This window comes from Pongo abelii, chromosome 17, assembly GCF_028885655.2.
Source record: "Pongo abelii isolate AG06213 chromosome 17, NHGRI_mPonAbe1-v2.0_pri, whole genome shotgun sequence".
In the NCBI taxonomy this organism is placed as follows: domain Eukaryota; kingdom Metazoa; phylum Chordata; class Mammalia; order Primates; family Hominidae; genus Pongo; species Pongo abelii.
This window is the reverse complement of record NC_072002.2, coordinates 35,814,784-35,833,441: the sequence shown is the minus strand read 5'-3', so window position 1 is coordinate 35,833,441 and position 18,658 is coordinate 35,814,784. Positions and strand designations below refer to the sequence as shown.

At 42.0% G+C, this 18,658-nt stretch overlaps 1 protein-coding gene across 2 annotated transcripts in view; it reads right to left on the bottom strand.

Moving 5' to 3' along the window:
- Positions 1 to 4,475: 4,475 nt before the first annotated feature.
- Positions 4,476 to 18,658, bottom strand: part of SNRPD1 (small nuclear ribonucleoprotein D1 polypeptide) — a 27,905-nt gene continuing 13,722 nt past the window's right edge. For both annotated transcript variants that reach the window (XM_002828101.4, XM_054538195.2), the window contains 3 exons: positions 10,503 to 10,579; positions 9,366 to 9,557; positions 4,476 to 5,633 (listed from right to left, as the gene is read on the bottom strand). In XM_002828101.4, coding sequence (XP_002828147.1) covers positions 5,557 to 5,633; positions 9,366 to 9,557; positions 10,503 to 10,579 — 346 coding nt within the window. In that variant the 3' untranslated portion in view covers positions 4,476 to 5,556. The remainder of the gene's footprint in view (positions 5,634 to 9,365; positions 9,558 to 10,502; positions 10,580 to 18,658) is intronic.

Below are 18,658 nucleotides of genomic sequence, written 5' to 3'. Positions count from 1 at the left end.
GTGTTGTGGGACGGCAAAGACCTTAAACAAGCCTGTTTAACTATTTTTTTTTTTTTGAGACATTTAAAATGGCCCCCAGGTTTAGTGCTGTCGTGTTCCTAAATTCAAGGCTGTGATGTGCCTTTCTGAGAAAATAAGTGTTAGATAAGCTTTGTTCATGGATGAGTTAGTGCTGCTAGCCATGAATTAACAAAGTAGTAGTATATATGTATTACATATACTACTATATATATGTCTCTAAACAGAAACACTCATAAAACAAGGTTATGTATTGGTTGGCTGATGAAAATGTGACTAGAGGCTTGCAGGAACTTAACCCTATATTTTCCCTAGAAGTAGTGGTTTAGTATTAACAGCAACTTTATGCAACTACTGAAAATTCCAAGAATTAACTGCACTGGGTATCTACAGCCTTGCTATTATTACTATTTTCTTCATAAACTGAATCTCACTGTTTACTAACATTTCTCGAAATATATGGAATACGTAAACAAAACCCTAAAACTTCACTGAGAAGAAAAGCTGGTTCAGATAGAGAACACTACTATGTTCCCACACAGAAAGAACTTAATATTATAAAGTTTATCAGCCGGGTGTGGTGGCTCACGCCTGTAATCCCAGCACTTTGGGAGGCTGAGGCAGATGGATCACGAGGTCAGGAGATCGAGACCGTCCTGATCGAGACCGTCCTGGCTAACACGGTGAAACCCCATCTCTACTAAAAATACAAAAAATTAGCCGGGCGTGGTGGTGGGGGCCTGTAGTCCCAGCTACTCGGGAGGCTAAAGCAGGAGAATGGCATGAACCTGGGAGGTGGAGCTTACAGTGAGCCAAGATTGCACTACTGCACTCCAGCCTGGGTGACAGAGCAAGACTCTGTCTCAAAAAAAAAAAATTTATCTTCCTTTTCAAAAGTACTCCTATTGGCTGGGCGCAGTGGCTCACACCTGTAATCCCAGCACTTTGGAAGCCCGAGGCAGGCGGATCACTTGAGGTCTGGCGTTAGAGACCAGCCTGGCCAAAATGGTGAAACCCCATCTCTACTAAAAATAAAAAGATCAGCTGGGTGTGGTGGCACATGCCTGTAATCCCAGCTACTCAGGAGGCTGAGGCACGAGAATTGCTTGAACCCGGAACGCAGCGGTTGCAGTGAGCCAAGATCGCACCACTGCACTCCAGCCTTGGTGAAGGAGTGAGACTGTCTCAAACAAAAAAAAAAAAAAAAGGAAAATAAAGTACTCCTCTTTATTTCACAGATCCATAAGAATTTCACATTAATAAAGGCCAGTATCAGATATACTTTTAATGCCTTTAGTCTCCTGTTGGTTTATTATGACAGAGATTCTTCTTGTTATGGAGGTATTTTCTAGGTTAGGTCTTCAGGAACAACAACTGTATGTTATTAAATGTTATATGATAGCTATTATAGGTAATACATGAATTGTTTGCTGACTACATTAATCTATTTCAAAATACTAAGCTATGCTCACATAATTATGATAGATTAAAAGAAACTGAAATTTCATTTTCTATTCCTTCACTTTGGGTGTTCTATCTATATTCATAATACATTTCTTTAAAAAACTAAAGTTCCGCCGGGCACGGTGGCTCACGCCTGTAATCCCAGCACTTTGGGAGGCCGAGGCGGGCGGATCACGAGGTCAGGAGATTCAGACCATCCTGGATAACACAGTGAAACCCTGTCTCTACTAAAAATACAAAACATTAGCCAGGCGTAGTGGCGGGCGCCTGTAGTCCCAGCTACTGGGGAGGCTGAGACAGGAGAATGGCGTGAACCCGGGAGGCGGAGCTTGCAGTGAGCCGAGATTACACCACTGCACTCCAGCCTGGGCGACAGAGCCAGACTGTCTCAAAAAAAAAAAAAAAAAAAGAAGAAACAAAAAAAACTAAAGTTCATATGTAACATCTCATTAAATATCAGATGTGTACAAAATGCTGCAGTCCTAAGATCCCATCTGCCTTTTAGGGGGTGGTGAAGAGGGGTCAAGAGAAGCATGTTAAACTCTAGTCTGTTTTCTATTCATACTATAATGCTTCCTTTATAGCAAATGATGGCAATCAGTTCAAATAGCTTTTTCTTCACACAATTTTAGCTCTTTCACATGAAAATGAAATAATGACCTCTAGTGGAATAAACTCAATCTAGTACCCACTGTGATTTATTATTACATTTAAACTGTTACTAGACTGGTTTCTCACTGCAACATCATAGACACAAAAAATCTCAAAACAATTTTTTTTTTTGAAACAGTCTCACTCTGTCACTCAGGCTGGAGTGCAGTGGCGTGATCTCAGCTCACTGCAACCTCTGCCTCCAGGGTTCAAGTGATTCTCCTGCCTAAGCCTCCTGAGTAACTGAGATTACAGGCACCCGCCACCAGACCAAGCTAATTTTTGTATTTTCAGTAGACAGGGTTTCACCATGTTACTCAGGCTGGTCTCGAACTCCTGACCTCAAGTGATTCGCCCATCTCGGCCTCCCAAAGTGCTGAGGTTACAGGCGTGACCCACCATGCCAGGCTAAAACGTAATTTTAAATCTCTTATGTGGCCATTTTCATTTAAATTTTAAAACTTAAGAGCCAGGTCTCACTAGGTTACCCAGGCTGCTTGCAATCATAGCACGCTACAGCTTCAAATTCCCAGGCTATAGCGATCCTCTTGCCTTAGCCTCCCCAGTAGCAGGGACTACAGGTGTGCACCACGGCACCCAGCTCCAATTTTTATTTGATATCTGCTTCTGTCTATAAGCTCCACGAGGACAAGAGCCAACTGTTTATTTCCTACTCTTGCAGGGTTTTGTTTGACCCCTTCAACAAATTTCTCCACCTGCTGCATTACAGGGGTCTCTTGCCTTTTGCCTTCTACTTGGATGCAACCAATAGGAGCACCAACAGGTCAGAAGATGGAGAAGAATGAAATCCAGTTATTTATTCCCCCAGCTTATTAATTAATGAAAGGTATAGGCCGGGGACGCACGGTGGCTCACGCCTGTAATCCCAGCACGTTGGGAGGCCTCGTGCAGATCATGAGGTCAGGAGAACGAGACCATCCTAACACAGTGAAACCCCGTCTCTACTAAAAAGACAAAAAATTAGCCGGGTATGGTGGCGGGCACCTGTAGTCCCAGCTACTCAGGAGGCTGAGGCAGGAGAATGGCCTGAACCCAAGAGGCGGAGCTTGCAGTGAGCCGAGATCACGCCACTGCACTCCAGCCTGGGCAACAGAGCAAGACTGTCTCTAGGAAAAAAAAAAAAAAAGGTATGGAGAAAAATTACATATTGGTTGTATCTTGTCAAGCCAACTCACCTTTAATATATTTACTATTAAAGAATTGTCTTCAGTCTGGCCAACATGGTGAAACCCCATCTGTACTAAAAATACAAAAAAATTAGCTGGGTGTGGTGGCGCACACTTATAATCCCAGCTACTCCGGAGGCTGAGGCACAATAATCTCTTGAACCCGGGACACAGAGGTTGCAGTGAGCCAAGATCGCACCACTGCACTCCAGCCTGGGTGACACAGCAAGACTCCGTCTCAAAAGAAAGAAAGAAAGAAAGAAAAAAAAAATTGTCTTAATCATCATGAATTTCATACATCCCTTTTTGGATCATAGAACCTGTAATAAAACTGGGTGACCACTGCCAATAATTTGTGGGGGAAAAAAAGCTAATTACTACATAACTTCAATGACTTACAAAAAAAACAGAATATCAACTGTGGAAAAATCAAAAAGCATTTGAATTTACTTGATGAGGTAAGATACTTATACTTAAAAAATATATATATCTAGTATTTATACCAATATATAAATTTATATATCTAATATGTACGACAGGTACATTCTACATGTATACTAATGTATCTATTAGTATATATTTATATAAATACATATATATCTCTCTCTCAGTTTTTTTTTTGAGACGTAGTCTCACTCCATCGCCCAGGCTGGAGTGCGGTGGCACAATCTCGGCTCGCTGAAACCTCCGCCTCCTGGGTTCACGCAAATTCTCCTGCCTCAGCCTCATGAGTAGCTGGGATTACAGGCACCTGTCACTGCACCTGGCTAAGTTTTGTATTTTTAGTAGAAATGGGGTTTCACCCTCTTGGCCAAGCTGGTCTTGAACTCCTGACCTCGTGATCCACCTGCCTCGGCCTCCCAAAGTGCTGGGATTACAGGGTGAGCCACCACGCCTGGGCTAAACTTTTTTAAGGTAACAATCTTTGCAGAAAATTTCTTTACTTAAAAAACAAAATAAAAACTCACATACATGATGAAAATACAGATTTAAACCACCCACATCCTCAGTTGTTTTCCTTAGCATATAAATACTTGGTAGTAAGCTTTACAAAGAACTGATGCACTGAGAGACATTTTTTCTAAGCTTAACAAATTAAAAACAATTTTTAAAAATCCTTATTAACAATTAGAACAGTTTTGCTGTCAAACAAAGTAGGTCTTTTCTCTTTTATTCTCAAAGAACCCCTTAATAAAGGAGGCACTGACAGGTACATTACACATTAACAGATTTTAACACTGCTCATAACTGATAATCTAGTGACCATTAATTCCAAATTATAACTTGGAAAACATAAAACTATATCCTATTGAGAACTGATTAAAAAGCAAAAGAAACAAGACATTAGCAGCTAGACAACAAAGTAATGACCCTTAATTTAGAAGACAACTTTTTACCAGGTACCTAAGACTCTGTGGAGTAAAACTCAGGAAAGGAGAATCAATTCTAGACTCCATCCCATAAGGACTTTAGTTTCCGAAATACCAAAACGAACTTCTTACTTCCCCTGTGGGTAGGTGCCACAGAATGAAGAGTAAAGCAATAAAATGCATATTCAGTGCATGTGAAGTAGAAGGTATATATTCTATATATATTGTTAAGTTTAGCCTAAAGTCTCTTTACATATCTCAAGTTCAGCTTAAAGGTTTCTCAGTACATAGAACTGTAGCCTAACTGCATGTGTAAACAGACGGTACCCTACTCTTGTGCCAATCACTAAGTTTCAGCCAACCAAAGACAGCGAACTGTTCAAACCATATTCAAATAAGGCAAACGCTGAACTGTAACTAATCCGGCTGTTGCTCTATCTCACTTCCATTTTCCATACATCACTTTCCTTCTGTCCATAAATCTTCAACTATGCAGCTGGGCTGAAGCCTCTGAGCCTATTATGGTTCAGGGGCTACCTGATTTGTGAATTGTCCTTTGCTCAATTAAACTCTGCCAAATTTAATTTGTCTAAGGCTTTTCTTTTAACCTTATTCATCATGAAAAGAAAAAGAAAAATTTTAGTTCAAAAACTTAAAACCTGATCATCTAAAAATGAAACTGCCCAGTAGAAATGCTTAGCTCTCACTGTGGTAATTTCGTAAATGTGGAGGAAACTACTAAAACTTTGATATACTAAATAGACAGCTCTGTCCCACATTTATGTTTATTAAAAACTGACATAAACAAACACAACCTGTACAAAAAATATCCCAAATCCCATATGACTTAGAAATCTTGAGAGACATTATCGCCTAGGACCCCCTCTTCCTCTGCCACGGCCACGTCCTCTTCCTCTTCCTCTTCCTCTGCCTCTTCCTGCAACTGAAGGAAAAGAAAAACAAACCAAGTTCAATTCTCTCCTACATGAATGTTACCTAGACACCACAAACAACATTTACACACACACCTTTCCCTGTTTATAGCTCTTTATTAGTAGCTACAGTAAATAAAGTTTAACTAGCTTCTGTTAAATGTGTTAGACTTCAGATTCCCCCCACCTCCCAACACATTATCATGCAGAACCAAGAACTAAAGACCTAGGGAGATTATTATTTGTTTCATTTCAATTTATTTACTAAGAAATGTGTCAAATTTAAAAATACTTTTTCTTTATATCATGTCTCAAATTCACTATAAAATGATTTGAACCTCACAAAAAAAGGGAAGATCTATATCACAGAATAGAACATGATCACCTTGATGTCAGAGTTTTGGTAACTGAATAAAATCCAAGCAAGTTAATTCAAAACCAGGAAAGTTTAAATCTATTTTTTTTTTTTTTTTTTGAGACGGAGTCTCGCTGTTGCCCAGGCTGGAGTGCAGTGGCGGGATCTCAGCTCACTGCAGGCTCCGCCCCCCGGGGTTCACGCCATTCTCCTGCCTCAGCCTCCCGAGTAGCTGGGACTACAGGCGCCCGCCACCTCGCCCGGCTAATTTTTTCGTATTTTTAGTAGAGACGGGGTTTCACCGTGTTAGCCAGGATGGTCTCGGATCTGCCTGCCTCGGCCTCCCAAAGCACTGGGATTACAGGCGTGAGCCACCACACCCGGCCGAAAGTTTAAATCTATTACATCAAATCACAATCTTATTAACTCTTCAGAAAATTAAAACTCATTTGACCTACACATAATCTAGTGCTTTAATCCAAATAGTAATATCCCTACTGGGTCATCCTAACTCTAGTTGAGTATCATGGTGATAGGGAATTCATCACCCAAATAAACTTATTTCATCTTCAGACAGCTAAGAATATTAGAAAATCCTGACATAGAAGTCAGTCACATTCTAAATGTGTGGGTTTTTTTTGTTTGTTTTTTGTTTTTTTTAAATACAGGGTCTCACTCTGTCGTCCCACCTGGAGTGTAATCACACCTCACTGCAGCCTTGAACTCCCGGGCTCAAGTGATCCTCCCACCTAAGCCTCCTGAGTAGCTGGGACTACAGGTACAAACCATCATGTCTGGCTAATTTTTAAAATTTTTGTAGAGACGAGGTCTCCCTTTGTTGCCCAAGCTGCTCTCGAACTCGTGGGCCAAAGCAATCCTCCAGCCTCAGCCTCCCAAAGTGGTGGGATTACAGGTGTGAGCCACCACACCTGGCCACATTAGAAATTTGTACACACTGATTCTAGTCTTACCATTCTAAGCAATAAATAGTAAGTTTAAGATGCTAATTAAGGGACATTACACAAAATAACTGGCCCATACTCTTACAAAATATCAAGGTCACAAAAGGAAAACTGAGGAGAACCAGCTGATACACATTAAAGGAAACTAAGGAAACATAACAACTAAATGCAACCTGTTGTACCGGATTGGATCTTGGACCAGGAAAAGGACACTAGAGGAACAATCAGAGAAATGTGAGAAAGGTCTCTAGATAATACAGTAGTGCCACATCAATGTAAAATTTCTAATTTTTTGTAGTTATATGAGATTTTAACATTTAGACAATCTTGGTGAAAAGTGTATGGGAATTCCTTGTACTATTTTTGCAACTTTTTGTGTCTAAAATTATTTCAAAATGAAGTGTTAAAAAAAATAAAGAAAATGGGGGGAAAAACAGAGTTGGAGGGGTGTTGCAAAAACAACAACAACAACAACAACAACAACAACAAAAAAAGGGCTGGGCACCTGTAATCCCAGGTACTTGGGAGGCTGAGGCAAGAGAACTGCTTGAACCTGGGAGGCAGAAGTTGTTGTGAGCAGAGATCGCACCATGGCACTCCAGCCTGGGCGACAGAGGATGACTCTGTCTCAAAAAAAAAATAAAAAATAAAAAATAACCAAGAAAAGAAAATGGACCAGGTATGATGGTGGCTCACACCTGTAATCCCAGCACTTTGGGAGGCCACAGCAGGAGGACTGTTTGAGACCAAGAGTTCAAGACTATCCTGGACAACATAGGGAGACCCTGTCTCTACCAAAAAATAAAAAATTAGCCAGGTTTGGTGGTGCATATCTGTAAAAAAGAAAGATAAATTAAGAAAACAACTGCTCACTGCAATCTCCGCCTCTCGGGTTCAAGCGATTCTCCTGCCTCAGCCTCCCAAGTAGCTGGGACTGCAGGCACCCGCCACCACGCCCAGCTAATTTTTTGTATTTTTAGTAGAGACGGGATTTTACTATGTTGGCCAGGCTGGTGATCCACCTGCCTCGGCCTCCCAAAGTGCTGGGGTTACAGGCGTGAGCCACCGCGCCCAGCTTCTTCTCCTTTTTTTTTTTTTAAAGAAAGAAAATAAATGTTTATTCAAAAAAAAAAAAAATCCAAACATTTGGGAGGCCAACGCAGAAGACAGCCTGAGGCCAGGGATTTGAGGCTGCAGTGAGCTATGATCATGCCACTTCACTGCAGCCTGAGCAACACAATGAGATCTTGTCTCTTACCAAACAAACAACAAACCAACAATTTTTTTTTTTTTTGAGACCACGTCTCTCTCTGTCGTCCAGGCTGGAGTGCAGCAGCATGATCTCGGGTCACTACAACCTCCGCCTTCCAGGTTCAAGCAATTTCCTGCCTTAGCCTTCCGAGTAGCTGGGATTATAGATGACCCTCACCACACCTGGCTAATTTTCGTATTTTCAGTAGAAATGGGGTTTCACCATCTTGGCCAGGCTGATGTTGAACTCCTGACCTTGTGATCCAGCTGCTTCAGCCTCTGAAAGTGCTGGGATTACAGGCGTGAGCCACCACACCTGGCCCAAACCAATAATTTTTAAATAACTCCCTAACACTAGACTATGACAAACTTGAAATGAAGACTCATTATTCATTATTTAATTTGTTGTAGTTTTTTTTTTTTTTTTTTGGCGACAGGGTTTTACTCTGTCACCCAGGCTGGAGTGCAGTGGCGTAATCTTGGCTCACTGGAGCCTCCATTTTCTGGGTTCAAGAAATTCTCCTGCCTCAGCCACCCGAGTAGCTGGGATTACAGGCATCTGCCACCATGCCTGGTTAATTTTTGTATTTTTAGTAGAGACAAAGTTCATGCCATGTTGCCCGGGCTGGTCTCGAACTTCTGAGCTCAGGCGATCTGCCCGCCTCTGCCTCCCAAAGTACTGGGATTACAGGTGTGAGCCACCCTGCCCGACTGCATCAATATTTGTTGTTTTTTTTTTTTTTGAGACAGTGGCTCTGTCACCCAGGCTGGAATGCAGTGGTGAGATCTCGGCTCACTGCAACCTCCACCTTCTGGGTTCAAGCGATTCTCCTGCCTCAGCCTCCTGCATAGCTGGGATTACAGGCACCCACCACCACGCCCAGCTAAGTTTTATATTTTTAGTATAGACGAGGTTTCACCATGTTGGCCAGGCTGGTCTCGAACTCCTGACCTTGTGATCCACCCGCCTTGGCCTCCCAAAGTGCTGGGATTACAGGTGTGAGCCACTGCGTCCAGCTGCTCAATGTTTTTAATAGCAACACCAAGAATTACAATACATATTATAGGAAATATTAAACAACAAAGACACTTGTGTGGTTTGCAAATATCTATATTATGAATAGTGTGGATTAGGATTAGCATTCACAAAAATGTTTATAATCCTTCAAACTTACCAGCTTCCCTTTTCTTAGATTTCACCTTAGGTTCAACATCCACAAGTAGTGTATCCAGAGGTAAACTGTCTGGTAGAATAAAATACCGAATGTTATTTCCTCGAATACTCAGCGTTTCCAGCTGTACAGGTTCTCTGTTCTTCAGGGTCATTTTCACAGCTTTAAGATGTGTATTCATGCTGACATCCACACCTAAAGAGGAAAATAATTGGGCAGTTATTAGTATGATACAAGTTAAGGCAACTAATTAATCTGAGCCACAGTAAATACTGAACTACAAAAGAATAGTATTCTTCTACAAAGTGCAAGTTTTCTATGACACAATTTAGCACATGTGCAACTGGTAAATGGGGGAATGTCAGTATAAATCAGCAGTGTTTCCTTCCTAGAGATTTTTCCTAGCACACTAATGCTTTGCTTACAGAAGTGAATGCAGCAAGCCATGGAAGAACCCTGACTGGGCTTTAGGCTCATTACTGATTTGACAGGTATTTCTTTCATGTTTCTCCCACTGTCTTTGTAACTTCCTCATAATCCCCATTCCACCAAACTATCCTCACCTTTGTTTCTGCTTCTCTCTGTATATAAAAATTGTTACTGCTTTTGTTAAGATGGATCATGAGGTCAGGAGTTCGAGACCAACCTGGCCAACATGATGAAACCCCGTCTCTACCAAAAATATAAAAAATTAGCTGGGTGTGGTGGCATGCACCCATAACCCCAGCTACTTGGGAGGCTGAGGCAGGAGAATTGCTTGAACCCGGACCCGGGAGGCGGAGGTTGTAGTGACCTGAGATTGTGCCACTGCTCTCCAGCCTGGGTAACAGAGTGAGAATCCGTCTAAAAAAAAAAATTTACCCGGGCATGGTGGCGGGCACCTGTAGTCCCAGCTACTCGGGAGGCTGAGACAGGAGAATTGCTTGACCCCAGGCGGCAGAGGTTGCAGTGAGCTGAGATCGTGCCACTGCACTCCAGCCCAGGTGACAGAGCAAAACTTTCAAAAAAAAAAAATTACATAATTCAGACAAAAGAATAATGATCTGTATTACAATAATGTTCATTAAGCAATCAAAAAATAAACTCTGGCTAGGTAAAAGAGAAGAAAAAAATGTTACAAAAGCAGTCCAACCTCCGTACCTGTGATTGTTCCATGGACCTGTGTTCCGTTCTTCAATTCAATGGTTACAGTTTCATGACTCAATTTCATCAAAAATCTATAAATAGGAATAAAACCATTAATTTTTACCTGTAACACTTTAAAATCACATTTATTAAGGTGAAAGGGTGAAACATCTCGATGTTGAAAATTTGCTAGATGCTATCTGCATCAATTCCTATCAATAATCTGCATAACAATTTCAGCTTTCCTGAATTATATCCTCAACCTTTATGAAGGAACACAACAATACTAACATAAACTGTCATTTGGACATTTCTAATTCTCAAACCTGAATTCCAGACATACAAGATCTTAGACTCATTATAAACCATGAAAAAGAAATAGGCCAGGCGTAGTGGCTCACGCCTATAATCCCAGCACTTTGGGAGGCCAAGGCAGGTGGATCACGAGGTCAGGAGATCGAGATCATCCTAGCTAACATGGTGAAACCCCATCTCTGCTAAAAAATACAAAAAATTAGCTGGGCATGGTGGTGGGCACCTGTAGTCCCAGCTACTCGGGAGGCTGAGGCAGGAGAATGGCGTGAACCCGGGAAGTGGAGCTCGCAGTGAGCCGAGATTGCGCCGCTGCACTCCAGCCTGGGCAACAGAGCGAGACTCCAGCTCAAAAAAAAAAAAAAAAAAAAAGAATTACAGTTGGTAAAAAGATTACAAGCTTATTATAATGCCTATAAAGTAAAAATCTCCCTTCCTAACTCCCTGCACCGTGGGTATGTAGGAATATTATTCCAGATCATTTTATATGCAGTCAGAAGCACATATACAGATTTCTTTTTACATAAATTGGGTCATATTTTATTCACGTCTATAACTTGTAGTCCTTGTTTAGCAGTTTATATTGGACATATTTCCATTTCAACATACAAAACATTCTAAGAACTGAGGCTGGGCATGATGGCTCATGCCTATTTATAATCCCAGCACTTTGGGAGGCCGAGGCGGGCGGATCATCTGAGGTCAGGAATTCAAGACCAGCCTGGCCAACGTGGTGAAACTCCATCTCTACAAAAACACAAAAATTAGCTGGGCAGGATGGCGTGCACTTGTAATCCTAGCTACTCAGGAGGCTGAGGCAGAAGAATCGCTTAAACCTGGGAGGCAGAGGTTGCAGTGAGCCGAGATCGCACCACTGCACTCCAGCCTGGGGACAGAGGAAGACTCCATCTCAAAAAAAAAAAATAATAAATAAATAAGTAAATAAATTAGCCAGGCATGGTGGCGCACGCCTGTAATCCCAGCTACTTGGAAGGCTGGGGCATGAGAATCGCTTGAACCCAGGAGGTGGAGTTTGCAGTGAGGTGAGACTGTTCCACTGCACTCCAGCCTGAGTGACAGAGCAAGACTCCATCTCAAAAAAAGCCAAAATAACAAAATAACATTCTAAGAACTGGAAAGTATTCCACTATATGGAAATGTCAAAATTTATTACCCCATTGATGGACATTACTTTGGTTTAATTTTTTTCCCATTACAAACCCAATTATGCAAACACTCACCGACACAAGTTGCTATAAGTCTTTCAAATTTTGGTAATTTGATGGGGGAAAAATTTGCTTTTCCTTAATTACCTGTGAGATTATCTTTTCTTTTCTTTTTTTTTTTTTTTTTTTTTGGACACAGAGTCTCGCTCTGTCATCCAGGCTGGAGTGCAGTGGCACAATCTCGGCTCACTGCAACCTCTGCCTCCTGGGTTCACGCCATTCTCCTGCCTCAGCCTCCTGAGTAGCTGGGATTACAGGTGCCCGCCACCACACCCGGCTAATTTTTTGCATTTTTTTTTTTAGTAGAGATGGGGTTTCACGATATTAACCAGGATGGCCTTGATCTTCTGACCTCGTGATCCGCCCACCTCAGCCTCCCAAAGTGCTGGGATTACAGGCATTGAGCCACCGCGCCCCGCCTGAATATCTTTTCATTAATATGGGAAAACTATTTCTTCCGCGAATTACCCGTTCACATTATTGACATATTCTCAATTAGGTTGAGTTTTTCTTTTATTTTCTACTGGTTTGCCAGTCATTCAAGTTTGTTGTTTATGGTTTCTTTAGTCACACAAACTTTTTTCACTTTTATGTTTTGAATTTGTTCATCCTCCTGGGATACATAATTTGCCTAGGAAAGATTGTAAAAAAATAGTGTCTTATTTTCTTCTACTTTTAGAGTTTTAATCTACTTGGAATTGATCTTTTTTATGCAGTGTAAGGCACAAATCTGTCTTTATTACTTTTCCCAACTGAATAGCCAGTTGCCTTGATAATATATAATGAACAATCTATCCACTTCTCACTTCATCTAGATTTCTGTTCTCCCCTTTTTATAAAATTTTGTAGAGGAAGAAAAGTTAAAGGGTTTACAAATATTGTCAATTGCCAGTGCAGTGGCTCATGCCTGTAATTTCACCACTTTGAGAGGTCAAGGTGGGATGATCGCTTGAGGCCAGGAGTTCGAGACCTGCCTGGTCAACAAAGCAAGATCCTGTCTCTACATAAAATAAATAAATAAATAAATAAATAAGTTGGCCAGGCACGTAGCTCATGCCTGTAACCCCAGCACTTTGGGAGGCCAAGGTGGGCGGATCACAAGGTCAGGAGTTGGAGACCAGCTTGGCCAATATGGTGAAATCCCATCTCTACTAAAAATACAAAAAATTAGCCAGGTGTGGTGGTGCAGGTCTGTAATCCCAGCTACTCAGGAGGCTGAGGCAGGAGAATCGCTTGAACCTGGGAGGCAGAGGTTGCAGTGAGCCAAGATCATGCCATTGCACTGCAGCCCAGGTGACAGAGCAAGACTCCATCTCAAAAAAATTACAAATAAAAAAATTAGCTGGGCCTGTTGGCTCATGCCTGTAGTCTCAGCTCCTTGGAGTCTGAGGTGGGAGGATTGCTAGAGCCCAGGACTTTGAGGTTGCAATGAGCCATGACTGTGTCACTGCCCTGGAGCCTGTGTGGCAGAGCAAGACTCTGTCTTTTTTAAAAATTCTATTTTTTTTTGAGACGGAGTCTTGCTCTGTCGCCCAGGCTGGAGTGCAGTGGCATGATCTTGGCTCACTGCAACCTCCGCCTCTTGGGTTCAAGCAATTCTCCTGCCTCAGCCTCCCAAGTAGCTGGGACTACAGGCGCCTGCCACCACACCTGGCTGATTTTTGTATTTTTAGTAGAGACAGGTTTTCACCAGTTGGGCTGGTCTCGAACTTCTGACCTCAGGTGATCAGAAGCCCACCTTGGCTTCTCAAAGTGCTGGGATTACAGGCATAAGCCACCAGGCCTGGCCCTTTTTTTAAAGACAGTCTTCGCCAGGTATGGTGGCTCATGCCTGTAATTCCAGCACTTTGGGAGGCCGAGGCAGGCGGATCACCTGAGGTCAGAGTTCGAGACCAGCCTGGCCAACATGGTGAAATCCCGTCTCTGCTAAAAATACAAAAAAATTAGCCAGACTTGGTGGCACTCGACCATAATCCCAGCTACTGGGGAGGCTGAGGCAGGAGAATTGCTTGATCCCGGGAGGCAGAGGTTGCAGTGAGCCAAGATTGCGCCACTAAACTCCAGCCTGGACGACAGAGCGAGACTCTGTCAAAAAAACAAACAAACAAAACAAACCAAAAAAAACTGATCACACCATCTCAAAGCTGTAGGCATTACGACACTTCAGCATGCATTTTCTAATGACATTCTCCTATATAATCATAATCTCACAATCACATCTAAGAAAATGAACCCCACACTATCATACAATACACAGTTCATATAAAAACTTTTGGTCTATAATATATACTTTGAATTAATAGATCCTATCATCTATCACACTAAATGGTACACATAAGATAACCTATTATCCTCCCGCACTAGACTATTGTTGAGGGTAGGGATCGTAACCTCTATATCTAATCCTAGACTCTAATAGGCACTGAATAATGTTGGCTGAAATGTTTCAATGAATAAAGGGAAACCAACCTTAAAATGTCTTTTTTAAATTTCTTTTTTTTTTAATGGTATAGACAGCCATCACAAAAAAGAAATTACTTGGTCTGGGATGTAACAAGCCTCAAACTTTAAGAAGACTCATGAGTTGAATCTCTTTTTATATATGACATCAAGAAAATGTTTCTCTCAATGAATTGGTAACACTTTACTTCACCAGAGAATTTAACAATCAATTATAACTAGAAAAGCCTAGAATTCTGAACTAATGGCTTCCTCCCATTATCAAGTTTTTGTTTTTATCTTTTACACGAATTTACTATCCCAGTTAGTAAGAACTTTTACTATAAAAGTTCTTCAAATCATTTTTTGGAAGCAAAGAAGATAAATAAAAGGAAAAAAAAACCTTATGTGGCCAGGCGCAGTGGCTCAGATACATAAAAGATACGTAAAAATAACTAAGTTGTAGAAAGCAATAGAGATATACAGAGGTTTTTTTGTTTTTTTTTTTTTACAGAGGTTTTTAGTTTAGGTTTTTTCTGAGACTATGCCACCATGCCCGGCTAATATTTTTTAAATTTTTAAATTTTTTGTAGAGATGTGGTTTTGCCATGTTGCCTAGGCTGGTCTTAAACTCCTGAGCTCAAGCAATCAGCCTGCCTTGGCCTCCCAAAGTGCTGGGATTACAAGCGTGAGCCACTGCACCCAGCTACACACAGGTTTTTTACTAAGAGTATATTGTAGCATGTGGAGAAGGGAGTCAGGTATTAGCAGACTTCTAGTAAGAAGCCCGAAAAGTTGGAAATATGCAGCAAGAAGAAACAAAAGAAAAAACACAGCATAAGACACAGAGTAATTATAGATACTAAGATGGAGTCTCGTTCTGTTGTCCAGGCTGGAGTGCAATGGCGCAATCTCAATCTGAGCTCACTGCAACCTCCGCGTCCCGGGTTCAAGAGATTCTTGTGCCTCAGCCTCCCAAGTAGCTGAGACTACAGGCGCATGCCACCACACCCAGCTAATTTTTGTATTTTTAGTAGAGACGGGGTTTCACCATGTTGGCCCAGCTGGTCTCGAACTCCTGACCGCAAGTGATCTGCCTGCCTCGGCCTCACAAAGTGCTATGATAACAAGCATGAACTACCACGCCTGGCCAATGAAATGTTAAGTTCTATATTTAAGGTCCTATGAATAGAGAGGAGTTAGGCAGGTTCCTTTCATGGGAAGCCTAAGCTCTGTTAAAGAATTCCTCTAGGAGAGCTACTGAAGGATTTTCATCAATGAAGTGGAGTACCAGGCTCATATTCACATTTAAAAGACAACCTAGGGCAAATGTTCAGAAACAGATTTTAGAAGGACAAGAGACCAAAGTATAATCTCTAGGAAGACAAATTATGTGACTAGAACAGTACACATACAAGTTAAAACTACAGTAATCGAGACATAAGGAACAACAAATAGATCAATGAAACAATACAAGCAAACAGATCTATTTCTGGTCCCACATTTACATGGTTGATTTAGCTGGGATTACAGGCGCTCGCCACCACAACCAGCTAATTTTTGTTTTTTGGTTTTTTTTAGTAGAGCCGGGGTCTCGCCATGTTGGTCAGGCTGGTCTCGAACTCCTGACCTCAGGTGATCTGCCTGCCTTGGATTCCGAAAAGTGCTGGGATTACAGGCATGAGCCACCAAGCCTGGCCTTATATGGTTGATTTTTTACAAAGGTGCCAAAGACGTGTAACAGGCAAAGGATGTTTTCAACAAATGATGCTGGAATAACTGGAAATCCATACAGAAAAAAAATGAACCTGGACCCCTAACACCATTTTCCAAAAGTAATCCAAGATGGATAATAGTCACTTGAGCCCAAGAGTTCCAGATATAGGCTGGGCACGGTGGCTTACGCCTGTAATCCCAGCACTTTGGGAGGCTGAGGCAGGCAGATCACAAGGTCAGGAGATCGAGACCAGCCTGGCCAATGTGGTGAAATCCCATCTCTACTAAAATACAAAAAAATAAGCCAGGCATAGTGGCGCATGCCTGTAGTCCCAGCTACTTGGGAGGCTGAGGTAGGGGAATCACTTGAACCTGGGAGGTGGAGGTCACAGTGAGCTGAGAGTGCGCCACTGCACTCCAGTCTGGCAACAGAGCAAGATTCCATCTCAAAAAAAAAAGACTTAAAGAGTTCCAGATACATAAAAATCGATCAGTCAGGCGCGGTGGCTCACGCCTGTAATCCCAGTACTTTGGGAGGCCAAGGCGGATGGATCACGAGGTCAAGAGTTCGAGACCAGCCTGACCAACATGGTGAAACCCTGTCTCTACTAAAAATACAAAAATTAGCCAGGCGTGGTGGCGGGCGCCTGTACTCCCAGCTACTTGGGAGGCTGAGGCAGGAGAATCGCTTGAACCTGGAAGGCAGAGGTTGCAGTGAGCTGAGATCGCACAATTGTACTCCAGCCTGGGCGACAAGAAGACAGACACTATTAAGGAAATGAACATGTAAACCACACACTGAGAGAAAACACATCTGACAAAGAACTGGTATCCAGGACACAGATCTAATTCCTACAACTCTGGGCCAGGCGCAGTGGCTCATGCCTGTAATCCCAGCACTTTGGGAGGCCGAGGCAGGCGGATCACAAGATCAGGATATTGAGACCATCCTGGCTAACACAGTGAAACCCCGTCTCTACTAAAAATACAAAAAATTAGCCAGGCATGGTGGCGGGCGCCTGTAGTCCCAGCTACTCAGGAGGCTGAGGTGGGAGAATCACTTGAATCTGGGAGGTAGAGGTTGCAGTGAACCAAGATCATGCCATTGCACTCCAGCCTGGGTGACAGAGTTAGACTCCGCCTCAAAAACAAACAAATAAACAAGCAAAAAACCAACTAAACCCTAAGGAGATACCACTACATACCCACTAAAATGGCTAAAATTAAAGACTGAGCAAACACCACCACATACTGGTGAGGATGTGGACCAACTGTTATTCTAATATATTGTTAATGGAAGTGTAAAATGGTACAACACCTTTGGAAAATGGTCTGGAAATTTCTTATAAAGCTAAACACATAACTATGTTACAGTCCATCAACTCCACTCTTGAGTATTTACCCACGAAAGTTTGTTTCCCTCCAAAAACCTGAAGAATATTCAACGTAGTTGTAAACAAAATACATAACTTTTTATTTTCTTTTCTTGTAATTTTTTAAAATATGGAGCTTTTTTTTTTCTTCTTTTTTTGAGACGGAGTCTCGCTCTGTTGCCCAAGCTGGAGTGCAGTGGCGTGATCTCAGCTCACTGCAATCTACACCTCCTGGGTTCAAGGGATTCTCCTGCCTCAGCCTCCCTTGTAGCTGGGATTACAGGCACCTGCCACCACGCCCAGCTACTTTTTTGGTATTTTTGGTAGAGACGGGGTTTCACCATGTTGGTCAGGCTGGTTTCAAACTCCTGACCTCAGGTGATCCACCCGCCTCGGCCTCCCAAAGTGCTGGGATTACAGACGTGAGCCACTGCGCCCGGCCTAAAATACAGAACTTCCAAACACACAATGCACTAATATCCAGTAATAAAAATGAACACATTACTGATACACTTCACAATGTGGATGAATCTCAAAAACATGTGAGTAAAAGAAGTTTTACACAAAAATACTTTGTGATTCCAAATATATGAAATTCTAGTGCAGGCAAAATTCATCTATGGTGGAAGAAACTGGTTGCATCTAGAGGTATGGAGCCAGAGGTTGCCTGGGAAAGGCTTGACGAAACTGTCTGAGGTTTTGGTAATGTTACTTCTCTTGATACGGGTTTAGGTTACAAAAGTGTTTACATTTTTCAATAGCAGGAAATATACACTGCATTTCATTGTATAAGATATTTACCTTAAAGAAGGAAAACAAAAATCCATGAGTGGGATAAAAAGGGCCTGAACCTCAATGGTGGTGACTGGAATGAAAGGAGGCTACTATGGGCAGGACAAATACACAATTATCCCTCCCTAACTGAGCCCAGGAACCAAATGGATTCAAATTATTTTCAGATGAATCTTTCACTGTCTTAATTCTTTCTACTTAGTGAAACTTGGATATCAAATAGTAACGCAGTGTCCCTCGGTATCAAAACACACTATTTGAACCCAAAAACCAAACAGGATAATGTGGGCCACTTTTATGAAGTAGGTAAAAC